Here is a 16,084-nt window from a genome sequence, read left to right as displayed (position 1 = left end):
AGGGACCCCTGGCGGGCGTGCGTGATGGCCCAGGGGTGGGACGCAGAGCCAGCAGCCCGGGCCTCACGGGGGCCCAGGGGCCTTGAGCCCTTGGCCGCTTCCTGCACAGAGGTGCTCAGGGCGGGGGCCCTTCCCACTCACAGGGCGAGGGTGGTGGCACTGGCCCCTCAGAGCCCAGGAGGGAGACCCCGCAGGCAGAGCTGGGGCCGTCAGGCCAAAGAGGCCACAAGCCCGTGACGAGCATGCACAGAGAGGGGGAATGGCGGCCACTAGGAAGGGTGAGGGCACCCGAGGGGGACGGCAGGGGTGGGTGGACAGAGGCGCCCGGAGGGGCTGGAGCAAGTGAGGGGGCCGTCCCGGGGGCGCGGATGCAGGGCCCTTCATTCAAGGGACGTGGCAGGCGACTCGGGCCCACGTCCATAGAATCACGGGTCGAGGGGCTCTTGTTCTCAGGGGTCCCCACTGGGTGGCCATGGGGCTCTGGAGAATTGGCCAAGACCCCTGGAAGACAGCAGCTTCAAATTCTGCCTGGTGGCCCCGAAGCCTCCATTCATGAACTCACGAGGGGACACTGGGGGGCACCCAGACATGGGGGGCTTTGGGGGCCGCCTGAGCCTTGCCCACCCCTCCTGACACGCGGGAGACAAACCCAGCAGTCTGCCCCGCCCCCAGCCACGCACTGTCCAGGGCGGGCCCCCAGCTCATTTCTGCCCAAGGGGCAGCAGGGAGCCCCCACGCCCGCCTGAGCCCCCTCACCCGGGGGCCAGGGTCCCTGCACACCGCCTTCCTGGGGGCGGCTCGCAGCGGGGCCTCAGGAAGGGGAGGGCCCCCTGCAGCCCGGAGCCACAGCCCCCTTGTACCCTGAGCTGCAGGGTCAGACCCCACGGTCAGGCCTCCAGGGCACCTGAGCCAGCACCAGGAGCTGGTGCAGAAACATCCAGAATACACACTGGCTGTGGGGAGCCGCCCCCAGCTCCCAGTGTTTCTACCCCAGACCCAGGAGGCTCTGCTCTGCCCACGGGGCGGCCCAGAGTCCCCGCGCCAAAGCGCGCCGAGCGGGACGCCTGAGCCAGGCAACGGCTCGCCCCTGGCCTGGCGGGGCACTCGTGTGCACACAGAGGGGCGCCCCACGGCCTTCTGGCTCCTGGGGGTGGGGGTCAGGCCCTCCCACACTCTGGCGCCAGCCCCGTCTTACACAGGCCCCAGGGAGGACCCTGGGTGCAGAAATGGAGCCCGTGACCCTGCCACAGAGTGGGTGCACTAAAAACACTTGCTGAGCAGACGCAGGTGAGGACGCCCCCACCCCGGGACGGAGTCGCTGGGCTGGCTACATCCCAAGGAAGAACACAGAGAAGGCCCCAGCAGCCAGAAACAGTCCTCACCGGGCAGTGCCCGTGTGCCGGGGACAGAGGCCCAGAGGCTCAGGGCCCCACAGCGGGGAGACGTCTCCCCAGAGCACACGGGGGCCAGAGGACAAAGCCGGCGACATCGCTGGGCGAGCAGGAAGTTACCCCGGAAGCGGATGTACAGGAGCGGGGCTTTGCTGGATGTGTAGGAGTTTGCCAAGCAGGGAGGGGAAAGCTGAGAGAACAGCCCCCCAGGGAGGCGACAGCCCAGGAGCAGACACGACCTTGGGGTCTGTTCACAGAGAACCTGGGCCAACCACCGGGAGCCTGGCCTTGGGCAGACATAACCCAGGCTCTGTGAGCCTCAACCCGTCCATGCGGAGGCTCACAGCATGGCCAGCGGGGCCCCAGGCCCAGACAGCGCCGCTGCCTCGATCGGCACGTGAAGGGTGTAGAGAGCAGGGCCGGGAACGGGCGGGCCTGCAGAGGCCAGAGCAAGCAGGGTGTGCGCTGGGGCCGGGGGTCAGGAGACAGAGCCCAGGCCTCATTCCAGAGAAACGTGGGGCCCACCAAGGGGCCAGGGGACGTGGGCGGGGGGATCCCCGTGGGGCCTGGATTTGCAGCTGGGAAACTGAGGCCTGGAGGGTGGGACGCTCTCGCCTGTGCTGGGGGAGCCGGGGCCCCGGGGTGGGGGATCCAGCCAGAGGGAGGGCTGGGTCACAGCGGAGGGGCCCCCGGGAGCCTGGGCCAGGGAGGAAGCCTCGGCGATGACCTCATCCGCTAGGCCTCCGGGCTGCGGCTCACGGGGTTTTCAACCGCAGGCATCGCAGGACAATCCCTGGTATGCTCCCACCAGAAGCTCGGGATACGCGGGGTCTGTGCTGTGCTTTTGAGGGCCTCTCTCTTTGTGTGGGATTTGAAAAAGGAAAGACAAAAAAAAAACACCCTGCGATTTCGGAGACAAAAACCAGCCCCTCACCTGGGCCCAGCCAGGGTTTCTTCCCCCAGGGAGCGGGGAGGGGGTGTGTTTGCCCAGCAGCAGACCGGCGGGGGGACGGGGGCGGAGGAGGGGGGACACAGGAGAGCCGCCCAGAGCTGGAGCCCGGCCACAGACGCGTGTGCACGCCGAAACACGGGCACACAGCATGCACACGGCCTCGTGCACGAGCAGACACACAGGCGCGCTGCACGCTTGCACATAGACACGTCTACACACACACACACACACACACACACACACACACGGCTTCCTCTGAATTCAGGAACCATGTCGGGAGCCCTGTTCCCAGGAAGCCGCAAGCAGGGCTCAGATCTCAAACAGGCCGTCCGCAGCCCCGGGACAGACCCTGCTGCAGAGATGAGACCCCACCCCAAGTGGCTTTTTCAGGCCCCCCCAGATCTCCCTGGTTCAGCAAAACGCTTAATCCCTTGGAGGCCGCCCGAGGCTCCCTCGCCCAGAGCTGAGACAGCAGCTCTTCGGCCCCATAAAAACCAGCACATTAAGAGGAAGGAAGACATATGGACTCTGTGGGAAAACACAGCTTCGAAGAACTTTTTTCCACCATTTAAGCACCGAGCTGCTCTCAGAACCCTGTGCGAGCCCAGGCCCCTCCTGGGCTCCGGGCTGTGGTCTGGCTCAGAGCTCTGGGTCGCGGCCAGCGGCGCCCTCGAGCCGCGGACAACAGCGCCACCTGGCGTCCTTCAGCCCCAGCCTGGGCGGCGTCCTTCAGCCCCAGCCTGGGCGGCCGGCCCCGGGGGCCTGCGACCACTGCCTCTGCGGCCCCTGCCCACACACCCGCTCCCTCCGTCACGCCCTGCCTGGGGTCACACCCATCCCCAGCCCGCAGACCACAGCCTCTCCAGGGAGCCCCCTGCCACCGCCTCCACCCAGAGCCCCGGGACCCCGGGCCTGTCTTGCCCACTGCCAGCTGCAGGGGGTGGTCCTGGCCTGCCCCTGGAGGCCCCCCAACCCACCTACCTCCTCCTCCCACCCCCAGGGCTCCCCCTCTTCCAGGAAGCCCTCAGCACCCCTGCAGACACCCTGTCCGCCCCCCCAGTCCCACTTCACCTCTTGCCTCCTTCCTGCCCCAACCCTTGACATAATTCATATCACAATTCATATCTTTCCTGGAGCCTGGGCCCCTGTGGCTGCATTCCTCCCAGTGACCCTGATACCCCACCGCCCGCCCCATGGCCATGACTCCAAAAGTGGCTGGACACGGTCAGCTCAAACCCACCACAAAGGACCTGTTTCCACAGGCCAGCGAGTTACGAAATCTTTGGGAACTCGGTACAGGCCATCAAAAGGTTGCATCTGAGGCCATCCACCCCCAGGCCTTTGTTCCACAGATGGAGAAGCCGAGGCCCAGGACCCCACAGCAGCTCTGGGAGCCCCACGGAGCGCCCCCTGGGCTCCTGGACTCAAAGCAGAGTGTCCAAGACCAGAAGCACCGTTCTGGGCCTGTGGTGGGTGCTGCCCATGGGCCCCTGCCCTGGTGGGGGACGGGCAGCAGAGCAAGGAGACAGAGCCTGGGGCTCCCCACTTCAGCCTGCAGACCCCCGTGCCCAGCCACCGGGGGGAGAGTGGGGCGCACTGAGCGGGGGCGCCCCAGGAGGTGGAGGTCGCGGGGGGCGCCAGCGGTGACGGCCGAGTCGAAGCCTGACCGGGCGGGCGGGAAGGCAGTCTCGCGACAGGTCAAAGGGTCAGGCAGCCCGCAGGAGCATGTGCCAGGGCCCCGAGGTAGCGGGAGGGCCCAGGGTCAGGGGTCAGCAAACTGCACAGGAGCAGAGGGAGCTGGGGTGGGGGGCAGAGACAGGGAGTGCGCAGCACTGGGGGCCCAAGAGGCCCAGCAGATCTGAAAGCCCACCAGAACTTCTAGAATGATCAGAGCTTGGTTTCGGAAAACCTTCCCCCTACCCCCACCGCCCCACTCCCCGCCCCAAGCCAACAGCTGCGGTGTAGAGAGTGTGCCTCGGGGGGCACGAGTGTGGCAGAGAGAATGGGGGTGCGTGGGACAGGAGATGCACCCACAGCAGGGGCCCTCTGCTGGGAAGTGGGGGGCTGCTCGCTGGCACACACCCCCAGAGTCCCAGCTCCAGCTGAGCTCCGATCCTCAGCGGGGGTGGTTTAGCTGCTCAATCGTGTCTGACTCTGTGTGGCCTACCAGGCTCCTCTGTCCATGTGATTCTCCAGGCAAGAATACTGGAGTGGGTAGCTTTTCCCTCCGCCAGGGGATCTTTCCCACTCAGGGATCGAACCCTGGTCTCCTGCATCGCAGGCCGATTCTTTACCAACTGAGCCACGAAGGAAGCCTCAGGGAGGGGCGAGACCGCAGTTCCGAGCACGGCCACCAGGAGGCGCGCGGACCTCAGCGACGCCCGGACGGTGCGCGGTCAGTTCCTCGGGAGGCGGAAGCCGGCAGGGGCCTGGGGGCTGCGGGGACGGTCCTGGGGCCCCTTTGCCACCACGCCCAGCTCTGGGCCTCCCCGCATCATGAAGCCCCAAGGAACCCAGTGTGACTGTGAACAGCAATGTCGGGGGGAGCTCCCAGACAGGTTAAAGGGAGAGGGGAGGCCGGACCAGATGAGGCCCGAGGCCGCCAGGGCCTGCCCCCCACCCCGGAGCCGTCCTGGGGTGACCCACACCCTCGATGGTCTGCTTTCCAGCCCCACAGCCAGGCCTGGGATGCGCTGGCATCAGCAGTGATTCAGGAGCCAAAATCCCGTGTGGGCTGCACCCGGGGGCCTTGCCTGAGCCACAGGAGGGTGGGGCCAAGTAACCTGCAAACCAGGCCCCCCCGGTGCTTCAGGGCCCAGGCTGGGCGGGGCAGGTCCCGGGGGCCCCTACCCCAATGGGACTCAATGTTGTGGGGGCCTCTCAGAGTGCAGCAGTGAACCTTCCAGCAGAGGGGGAGCCAACCCAGTCACTCAGGGGCCTCGTGGGCTGAGCGATGAGCCCCCCAGATCCCTACATTGGGATCCTGACCTGAGAATCTCAGATGCGGCTGCGTTTGGAGACGGGTCTTTAAAGAGGTGATTACGGTAAAATGAGGTCCCTAGGATAGGAGAGGAGGTCAGGACCCGGACCTGCACAGAACAGCGACACAGGAGAGGCCACTGTCCCAGCAGAGTCCTGCCTTCTCCCGGGGCTCGAAGGCCGCCCCCAGCCCGGAATGCGCAGCGTTCCCTCAGGAGACATGGAGGGCCCCCTCGCCCCGCCCCGTAAAGCCCGAGCGACCAAGAGACGCCAGCCTCCACACCTAGCCAAGGCACCGGACCAGACCCGGCAGCAGCGAGTCCGGAGGGTCAGAGGACAAACCGCCGCAAACGGTAATGGAGCAGAGGGGGTCACAGGCCGCACGGGCGACAAGGGCAGTCGCCTTCCTAGTCACCAGATAAACCTCCCGGAAACACAACGGAAGAGATTCCGTTGCTGATGATAACTAACAACCGTTATCATATCGATAATAACAAGGACAGCTGTCTAAAACCCACATCCCCAAACCATGGAACCCTTCTGATAAACAGACACGCCCTGCCCGTGGACAGAACGACCCCACGCCAGAGAGACAGATGCTGGCCCCCCCAAATTCACCCATCAAATACCAACAGGCGTTTTCTGGGAGGCCGACCAGCTGATCTAAAGGTCACTGGGGAGACGGGACAAGCAAGAATCGCCAGGGGACCCCTGAGAGAGAAGAGGGGCCCCGACATTAACTGCACAGTGAAGCGGGTTGTCGTGATATGCACATGCAGCTGTGGACCGAACAGGAGGCCGCAGAGCAGAGCCCTGGCCGTCCGGGTCTCCAGCAGCGTGGGGGGGAAAGACACACTCTGGAGTAAGTGGTGCTGGGGTGGGGGCGAGAGGGACAGGGTGAGAGCGGACTGCGTCCCTCCACCAGGATGTGCCCAACGAGCCCCAACAACTTAAAGCCACAAGATCCACCCAGACAGCTCTAACCTAAGAAGGGGAAACTCCGTGAGCACGAATGCTGAAGCGGCGCATGAACAGTGCGGCCGACTGCGTAAAGTACGACAGGCGCTGCCTCGAGGCACGTCACGAGGACGCGGGGACCCCGGCCCACAGCCATCGGCTGGCGAGGGCAGGTGCACCCTGGGCCGAGGCTGGGGGCAGGGGCGGGGATGCCCGCAGATCTGTGTGCCAGCCAGACCGGGGCCACGGCGCAGGCCGAGCAGACCGCGCCCCCAGCGCCTGGTGCCCATGTCCTCTCGTCTTTCCTTCCCTCCCAGCTCAGCCCACTCCTCCCAGAAGCCGTCCCAGACCACCAGGCCCAGGGGCCCATCATTCTTCCGCCTTCTCAGCCCAGTGGTCACATCCTGGCAAGGTAGGCACCCAGAAAGGCGGGGTCCCCACCGCCTCTAGGCCCCCGGTGTCAAGGCGAGCCCCCAGAGCCAGCCCGCCGTGGGGGTCCGGCACAGGGTCCCGTGGGTGGGAGAGGCCAGGAGCGGCGGGCTTCACCCTGCAGCCCACCTGCCCGGGGGCAAGAGCACAGGGCCCCTCACGCTGGTACGTACCATCCAGAAGAGGGTCCCTGTGGCCAGGGCGACATACTGCTCGATGGTGGACAGTACGCTGAAGATGAGGCAGACCAGGACGATGAGGAAGCTGTGGGACAGGAGCACACGCAGTCAGTGCCACAGCCAGGCTGCCCACCCTGCCCGCTCAGACATGGCCCAGGAAGGGGCGGGGGCGGGGGGCTCGCCCACCGCCCAGGGACCAGGCACATCCCCCGGGGCCTGCGGGCTCCCAGGGCCGCCAGCCCCGACCGTCAGGCATGCACCAATTGCAGCACAGCCAACAGCAGGAGGTCACCACCCGGCCAGGAAGGGATGGGCTCTGACCCAGGCTACGGGCAGACGGGCCTCGGAGGCCCAGGCCGAGAAGCCACGCGCTGCCCATGTGGTCTCCAAGGATCCAGAGGGGAAATTCACGGGGCAGACAGCTGCCTGGGGACCACGGAGCCCGAGGGGCCTCCTCTGGGGCGGCAAATGTCCTGGACACAGGGTGACGGTCTCAGGGCTTCGTGGACGTCCCGACAACAGTGCAGTGTGCTCGACATGAGGGCTCGGCCCCAGGCCCCCGGGGGTGCAGGCAGCCAGCCCAGACCACTCTCCAGCCCACTTCCCCATCGACACAGCCCGTGACCACTTCCTCTCAGCAGCGGACGTGCAGGCAGGGACTCAGGGTCAGCCCCGGGGCCGCCCGAGGCTGGACCCGTGTTCCGCCCCTCGCCCTCTCCTCCTGAACCTGCCCGCCCGTGGAGACGCTTCAGCACAGCCTGTCCAGCCACAGACAGCATCCCGGGGAAGGACGTCACCAGCGCCCGCACCGCCCGGCCTCGCTGCATAGACGGTAACACGCGTCCCCATGAGACACCGGCCGCGTCAGCTGCGGAGAGACGCTGCAGACAAGGAAACTGGGGCCCGAGCTCCACGCTTCCTGAGGGTGAACCCCAAGCGGCCAAACCACGGAGGGGGTGCGGCCAGGCCCCGGGGAGCGCGACAGCGTGGTCTCCTCCGTCTGACCCTCCCCTTCCCCACCAAGGACATTTGCAGTGACTCTGAGTGTGCTCCAGGCGATCCGGACAGTCGCCCACACCCAGACCCTTCACCGAGTCACACCTGCAAAGCCCCGCTTGCCGCGAATGGTCACACTCGGGTGCAAAGGTCAGGACACCAACACCCCCGCTGGCCCACAGACACCATGCCGACGCACTGGCCGAAGCCCCGAGCCACACGCCCTGTGCCTCGTGCCACACGCCCTGTGCCTCATGCCACTGTCCCCAGGGCTGCAGGGAGACCCTCGGTGGGGAAGGGGCGGGCCCAGACCCAGGTCTGCAGGTCCTGCTGCCCACGGTTCCCCAGGTCCCCCACCTCCAGCCCCGCCGCCGGGACGTGCGTGAAAAGTCCTGAACTCTCTCCCGGTCCTGCCTCCTGAGGCAGAGGACGTGGACAGAACCCACACAGCATCTCTGCCCCCTCGAGGCATTGCGGTGGGCCCTGTGGCCCGCGGGGGATGACTCGGCTGCCTCAGAGGCCTGGGGCGGTAGTCACTCTTCTGTGAGGCCTGTCCCTGTTGACTCTTGCTGCCAGGGTGGCAACTGACCACGTACTGTCGCTGTTGGGACGACCTCAGCTATGCACATGGAGCAGGGAGAGCTCGTTTAGAAACACGCGCCAGGCCGAGGCATAGAGGCCCGGGGGGTGGGAGGACAGAGTCTTGCCAAGACGGTGGTGGGTGGGGGGGTCTGGCCACGGCAGCTCTGCCTGTGGACAGGCCTGCAGGAAGGGTACATCAGGTGGGCATCCTCAGCCTTGGCTCCTGCTCAGAGGCGCACGGAGACCCCACCCCACCCACCCTGTGGCCCAGAACCTCGGCGGAGGCCCTGGGCCAGAGTGCGGGGGCCCCCCAGGAGCACCCCCCGGGGGCCGCTGGGCCTCTGGGGCTCAGGGCTCACTACCCTCCACGGTGTCTCGGCCTCGGTCACGCTGTCTTCTGAGGCCTAAACAGCTCCTGGAATACCTGTGCACGCTGTGCTGGTTTCAGAATCATCTCACAAAGGCTGCTTTGTCCGCTCCGAGTGTGTGGGCCCAGGAGCCTCAGCGAGGCCAAGGTCGGGTCCCTGCCCTTGGGGTGTTGGCAGCAACCTGGGGGCCTGGCGCTCCCCGTCTGCCCCTCAGTCCCAGCTCAGGTCCCAAGGCTCCAAAGTCAGGCACCCTCAGACCTCTGAGAGCTGGGGGAGCAAGGCCCAGGGAAGGGACAAAACCACCCTGTTCTCTGCCCAGGTGTGGGAGCGGGGCTGGGTGGGGGAGAGGCCCCCCTTGGGTCCTGGCGCTGCCTGACCCAACCTCCCAGGGGGGTGTGTGCGTGCCCGTGGGAGGCAGCCGTGGCCAAGGTGAGGACGATGGCCTGCTGATGCCCTGATGGCCGATCCACCCTGGGCACACAGCCACCGGCAACCGCCTGAGGATGTCCGTGCCCTTATCAGACATCAGACATCATTTCAGCGTTTGCGGCAACAGGTGCCCTGGGAATGCAGAGGAATGCGGGAGCCATGCCAGGGCGGTGGTCCAGCAGGAGGGCGCACCAGGGAGCAGCAGGGGGCGGACGGCAGGACCCCACCCCCACGCCCACGGGCTGGGCCCCCAGCAGCACCTGTGCCTGGAGGGCTCAGCCCAGGTGGGGTGGGATGGACCGGACCCTTAGGGAAGTCCACGGGCACCGTCTCTCCAGTCCACGGGGAAACCTCTTTCAACCCTGGAAGCTCCCCAGTGATGCCGAAAACGTGAATAAGAAGCACACGCTTCATGTGCGAAGGTGTTCAAGGCGCACTCAGAACCAGAAGAGACAGACCTCTGCCGTCGGGCTCTGTGAGCTCTGAGCGAGGTCCAGGAGGCTGAGACGCAGCGCTGGGCCGGTCAGGGAGCGGTAGCTGCACCCTATCTGTGCACTCAATTTCTCTGTGACCCCATGGACTGTAGCCAGGCTCCTCTGTCCAGGGGATTTCCCAGGCCAGCAGACTGGAGTGGGTTGCCATTTCCTCCTCCGGGGGATCTTCCCGACCCAGGAATTGAACCCATGTTTCCTGCCCTGGCAGGTGGATTCTTTACCACTGCGCCACCTGGGGAGCATATTCAATATATAACAATCACGTACTTGGAAAAGTCTTGTTGGTCCAGAACAAACGTTCCGTGTGAAGGGATGGACGTTGGGAGCACCATGCTCAGTGAAATACGCGTCACGGAAGGGAAAGTCCTGTACAACTCGACTTCCATGAGGGCCCTGGAGCTGTCAGACCCACAGAGACGGAAAGCAGGCTGGCGGGGGCCGGGGGCGGGGAAGCGGTGCTTTGGGGACAGAGCGTGTCGCTGCGGGAAGGGGAGGCTTTGAGGATGCGTGAGTTAGTGTCTGCACGGCACAGCTCAGGACTTCGTGCCCGGGCGGTGCACTTACACGTTGTCAGAGAGGAGGTTTCTCGCTACTCGTATCTCACCACAGCTTTCTTAAGTTAAGGAAACTAAGTAAATGGCATGTATACACAAGCCCTGGACTGCTGCCCGTGTTTGATTAAGGCTATAAATGAGGCTGTGTGAGGTTCAAAGACCCGCCCTCCCGGCTAGGGCCTTCGGGCCGATAACAGACAAAGGGCTTCTCCCGCCGCTTGAACCTCAAGGCCGAACTCAGAGCGTGTGATTTAATAGATTAGCTGCTGACGTTCAAACTCCGGCCGTATCGGAGGGGCTCCTCTTTGTACAAAGTCACCTGGGAGATTCCAAACATCCCTGAGCAAACAGGACAAGGTGGGCTGGGGAGCCTGTGCCTGGACGTGGACACCCCCGTGGCACTGAGCCCCTCCAGGGGTGGGGGGGAGCTGGCCTCAGGTCCCACCAGGCCTGTCCATGGGGCTGGGGAAACACTGCCCAACAGAATGCCAAGACACGCCCCGCCCTGGTCCAGCCTGTGCCCAGCACTGCCCTGGGTGGAGCAGGGTTGGGCACGTCGCCAATCACACCTTGGCCCAGGTGCTGGGCGCTGTGCACCCCCTGACCCCATGCGGAAGGTGTTACACCACCTCCAGAAGGAGACTCTGGGCTGCCCCTCCAGTCCATGCTGCCCGGCAAGGGGACCTGGGGCTCAGGGACAGCAAGGCCAAGCCAGCCCCAGCTTCAGGGCAGGGGCCGAGCCTCCCAGGGCAGGGCCCTATTTCCAGGGGCCAGGCCAGCACTCAGCGCCCCACGGCCTCCAAGGCGAGCACCGCATGCAAGGCTGAGCCACAGGGGCCGGGGAGGTGCTGTGTGGGCAGGCCGGGCCAGAGTGGAGACCCTGGACTGCTTCTGGGGGCACCAGGATTTCTGGGCTCAGGGCACATCCTTCCAGTCTCTGCCTCCAACATCACGCACCCCCCACATGTTGAAACCCTCTTCTGTGGGTTTCTTCTGAGGACACCTGTCACTGAATTGCGGCCCCCCCCGCCCCAGAATCTTCTCCCCCTCAAGATCCTTAACATATCACCTCTGCAAAGATGCTTTTTCTAAATACCTAAGGTCACGTTCACAAGTTCCAGGGAGTCTGCCATCTCTGGGGGCCATTATTCAGCCTCTGTGACTTATCAAGGTTTCTAATAAATGATGCAGATAGTGCTGCAGCCATGAAATTAAAAGACGCTTACTCCTTGGAAGGAAAGTTATGACCAACCTAGACAGCATATTAAAAAGCAGAGACATTACTTTGCCAACAAAGGTCTGTCTAGTCAAGGCTATGGTTTTTCCAGTAGTCGTGTATGGATGTAAGAGTTGGACTATAAAGAAAGCTGAGTGCTGAAGAATTGATGCTTTTGAACTGTGGTTCTGGAGAAGACTCTTGAGAGTTCCTTGGACTGCAAGGAGATCCAACCAGTCCATCCTAAAGGAAATCAGTCCTGAATATTCATTGGGGGGACTGATGCTGAAGCTCCAATACTTTGGCCACCTGATGCGAAGAGCTGACTCATTGGAAAAGACCCTGAGGTTGGGAAAAATTGAAGGCGGAAGGAGAAGGGGACGACAGAGGATGAGATGGTTGGACTTCATCACCAACTCAATGGACATGAGTTTGGGTAAATTCCGAGAGTTGGTGATGGACAGGGAGCCCTGGTGTGCTGCAGTCCATGGGGTCGCAAAGAGTTGGACACTACTGAGTGACTGAACTGAACTCAATTAAATGAATAAATCACTTATGATGATGAGAGCTATCAGCAAATCTTCAGTGAGTCTTTAAAAGCCAGCATCAGGCATGTGGTCAAGTGCATGTCCATGGCGCCCCCGTGAAACAGCCCAAGGTACGTTCAGAACCCGCCCCCTCACAGCCTCAGTGCATCTGCAGAGACCCGAGTAAGGTCCCAGGCTCCAGGGACTAGGATTCAGAGAGCAGTGTCTTTGCAAGGTCACGCACAGCTCAGTACCCCACTGTCCAGACCCCATCACGTCAGGGAGGGACTCGGACCTCCACTCCCTCTCCCCATGACGTGGTGGGTGGCATCCAAGCCAGCGCTCCTGGGACTAGGGCTCCCACAGGCCACTCTGACTCTGAATCTCCTGTGAGGCGTGTTCAGTGGCCCGGCTCTCATTCCTTTCAGAGGCTCCCTCAGGCAATATGACCCCTAGCCACGCAGGCTCCAGTGGGCAGCTGGGCGCGGTGAGGCCACTGTTCCCGCAGCTCCAGTCTCCCCTCTCTTGGAGTCCCACGCTCCAAGGTCCCGTGAGCGCAAGATCCCATCAGACAGATCCCAAAGAGCCTGCCCGCAAGGAACTCCTAGGAGACAAAGACACTTATCCTTGCCTCTCAACAGAGGCCGTCCTCAGCCTTGCGGGCTTTCAGTCGACACTTTTTCTAAAAGTGACCTGGGCCGGGGATCCCAGAGACAAAGGGCCTCTCACCTCGCACTCTGGCTGGGCCCTTGGCTGTTCCTGTGTGCACAGCACCTCCCTAGAGGCCAGGCCGCCTCTGCCTAGGGGTCTCCACCCCCAGGGGACGGGCCACCAGGACTGCACCAGAATCTGCAGCCCACATCTCACTGTTCTCCCTGCCCAAGTCTTGACATCCACCTGGCAGCTGGGAGCAATCCTGGGAGGAAGCAAATTCCACCAGCCCTCCAAGCTGAAGATCCTCCAATGAAGTCTGAACTCCAAAGCCACCTTCAGGGCATCCCCCTGCCCCATAGGCCTGGGCTTCCCTGAGGGGGGCGGGGGGCCTTCTGATGCCACAGCTGGGCCCTGTGTCCCCTGCCCTGCTCTCATCAGACCACTTGCCACCTATGCCCATTGCTGCCCCCGATAGAGCAAGGGCTCCGCAGGCAGAGGACGTCTGATGTCCGCTTTGAAGGCCCCATATGGGACCTGGTACCTGAATGCCTGAATGTTTTAGGTTGAACTCAAGAACTCAGTGGACAGAATTCTCCATGCCACCTCCTCCATGCAGGCCTCTAGGGTTCATCCAGAGTGAAATCCTCTTGTGACATTTTTTTCCTCCTCACCCTGCCCTGCCACACCCCACCCCAGTGCACTCCGCCAGGGCCCTGCAGGGTTTCCAACAGGCCAGGACACCAGGTAGCTTTCCACGTACCTCTTCTTCCCCAGACTGCATGCCAACAGTGCCAGGCAGAAAGGAGCTGGGGGCGGTGGGAGGGAACTCTGATGTGAGTGGGGAGCGTCCATGGCCACCCAGCTGCCAGGAGCGCAGAAGATGCAGCAGGCGAGGCTCTGAGGTGAGGACCACGGTCTCGCTGCCTGAAGTCGGCCCCAGAGGCAGCAGGGACTGCCCAGATTCACCCTCAGCCCTCCTCGGGGCCTCTTCCGGAAACCCAGGACGACGCAGGCGAGGGGACTATTTGGGCACCAGGATGGGGTCACGCTCAGGAGGCCTGTGACGGGTCTGCCAGCCTTGCTCACCGACGACTGGACTCAGGGCTCCTGACCACTTAGCGCAGGTAGAAAACCAGCTCCACCCTGGCGGCCCCAGGCTGGGGGCACTGCAGGCCCCAAAGCCCGACTGCGCCCCCGCCCAAGGTCACAGGGTGTGGTGCCCCCAGCATGGGCTGCGCCTTCCGCAGAGCGGGCGGCGGGACAGCCAGGCCCAGCCGAGCCCGGGCAGCGGCCAGGCCATCGCCCTGCCCAGCAGCCTGGCTCCGTTGCGGACACGGGCAGATGGCTGTGCTCGTGTCTCCCCCGACGCCCAGCATCCCCTCATTTCCCACATGCGGCTCCACATGAGGTCCTCGCATGTGCAGGGGCCGGGACGTCCCCCTCTGCCGAGGGCCGAGCCAGCTGGGGGCAGCTGGGGGCAGGCGAGGACAGACCTTGGCTGAGGGCTTGACCACATCACCCTAAGCGGTCACGTCAAAGCCTTTCCCGGGCCCTAGAGAGGCAGCTATGGGGGTCTCAGGGATCGGGGTCTCAGGGATGCGGGCACTGTGAGGGTGTGCATTTAAATCTTCTTAGGGATCTGTTGCACGATAAGAAACATAACAGCCACGGATGTCCCCAGGGTCCAGTGGTTGAGACTTTGCCTTCCAATGCTGCGGCATGGTTTCAATTCCTGGTCAATGAACCAAGATCCCACACGCCAAGCAACTAAAATGTTTAAAAATAAATACATTGGTGTCTCAAAAGAAAATTTTTTTTAAATAAAAGGGCCTTTCCTGGTGGTCCAGTGTTAAGACTCTGCACTCCCACTGCTCAATCCCCGGTTGGGGAACTAAGATTCCACACACTGCAAGGTGCTAACAATAAGTTGAAAGAGAGAAAGAAAGGAAAGAGAAAAAGAAGACAGACAGACAGACAGCAGCCGTGTCTGAGCACCAGGCTACAGGCGACCAGACTTGGAATATCCAGCCCGGGCCACGGTCAGCCACACGACGCTTTCTCAGCATCCGCTGGACAGCAGAGCGTCAACTGGAAGCCCGGACTCTTTGGCAGCAAGGTGGGGACAAGCCGTGTAAATCCACACCTTCCTGTCCCCTCTGTCGTCACGAGAAGCCCCAGAAGCAGGCCGTGCCTCATCAGAAGGGAAAGAGGGCCTGAGGCTGCATGGAGCCCCGGGTGGAGAGCAGGACCACAGCGCAGGCCTCTTCCCCCAGGCCCTGCCCCCCACCTCCAGGAAAACAGGGTCCAGCCAGAGGGCAGGGTCTCTGGCTACCCACTGCCCACCCCCGAGGGGCTGCCTGGCCTGGCGGTGAGAGGACAGGCCCCAGATGGCTTTGGCCAGGGGGCTGGGGGGTGTCCCGGCCCTCGGGGTCTGGCGCTGGATGGGGTTTGGCCAGGGGGCTGGGGGGTGTCCCGGCCCTCGGGGTCTGGCGCTGGACGGCAGGCCCACCCGAGGCAGGGCTGCCGGGCCGAGCAGGCGAGCTCGCCCAGGGCCCAGGGCTGTGGGGTGGCTGAGCCCTGCAGTGTCGCCTCCACCAGCCTGGCCGCCCAGCCCAGCTCGGCGGCGATAAGAACCCCTCAGAGGGTATATTTAGAAGGTGCTGGAGAACAAACTGAAGTGACCCCACGGACAGGGCCCTTATCTGTCCCAGGACGCATGTCGTCTTCCTGTGAATAGGGCCCGTCCGGGGCGGGGGAAGGGCCCAGCGGGCCCTCCTTGGGGAGGACCCCCAACCTGGTGTGGCCAGCCCCTGCAGGCCTCACCTGGGACAGGACAGGATGGGCAGCCTCCCTCCTGGGCTGAGAAGGGGCAGTAGGTAGCAGAGGGCTCGGACACCAGCGGGGGTGAGAGGGGTCCGGTGGGCTTCCTGCCCGCGGCCCAGGGCCCTGCCCTACTTCAAACAGGGTGACTCTGCAGACTGGAGACCACAGCAGGGCTCCCGGAACACCTGGACCCAGGCCCGAGGAGGAGCAAAGTGCCCGAAGCCCCGATGGCGCCGGAGAGGGTGGGCGTTTTCTGAGTATCCCTGCTTGGGAGAAGTCCTTCCTCCTGTCTACCCTAAGTCTTCCTTGCTGCAGTGTGGCCTGACCTCCGGCTGAAGGCAACCTCCCGACTCCAAGCCCCTCAGGGGCCCCCATACAGTCTGTCCTCAGGGTCAAGACCACCGCCCAGACCCAGAGAGGCAGGATCCCTGGTTGAGACTTTGAGGAGCCCATGCCTTCTCCTTCTCTGACCCCCGCTAAGCCCCCCACCCAACACTTTAGAGGTAGAGGCCCTTCTGAGAAGCCAGAAAGCCCATATGGGCAGCCCTGGCCCA

At 63.8% G+C, this 16,084-nt stretch overlaps 1 protein-coding gene across 1 annotated transcript in view; it reads right to left on the bottom strand.

The window, feature by feature from the left end:
• The window catches only part of KCNQ1 (potassium voltage-gated channel subfamily Q member 1), a 376,324-nt gene that overhangs the window by 315,559 nt on the left and 44,681 nt on the right, over positions 1 to 16,084 (bottom strand). The window contains 1 exon segment of the mRNA XM_055580545.1: positions 6,882 to 6,972. Within this exon segment, the coding sequence (XP_055436520.1) occupies positions 6,882 to 6,972 (91 nt within the window).

Source organism: Bubalus kerabau, chromosome 5 (assembly GCF_029407905.1).
Source record: "Bubalus kerabau isolate K-KA32 ecotype Philippines breed swamp buffalo chromosome 5, PCC_UOA_SB_1v2, whole genome shotgun sequence".
Taxonomy (NCBI): Eukaryota; Metazoa; Chordata; class Mammalia; order Artiodactyla; family Bovidae; genus Bubalus; species Bubalus kerabau.
The sequence above is the reverse complement of the archived record's forward strand: the minus strand, read 5'-3'. Positions and strand labels throughout refer to the sequence as shown.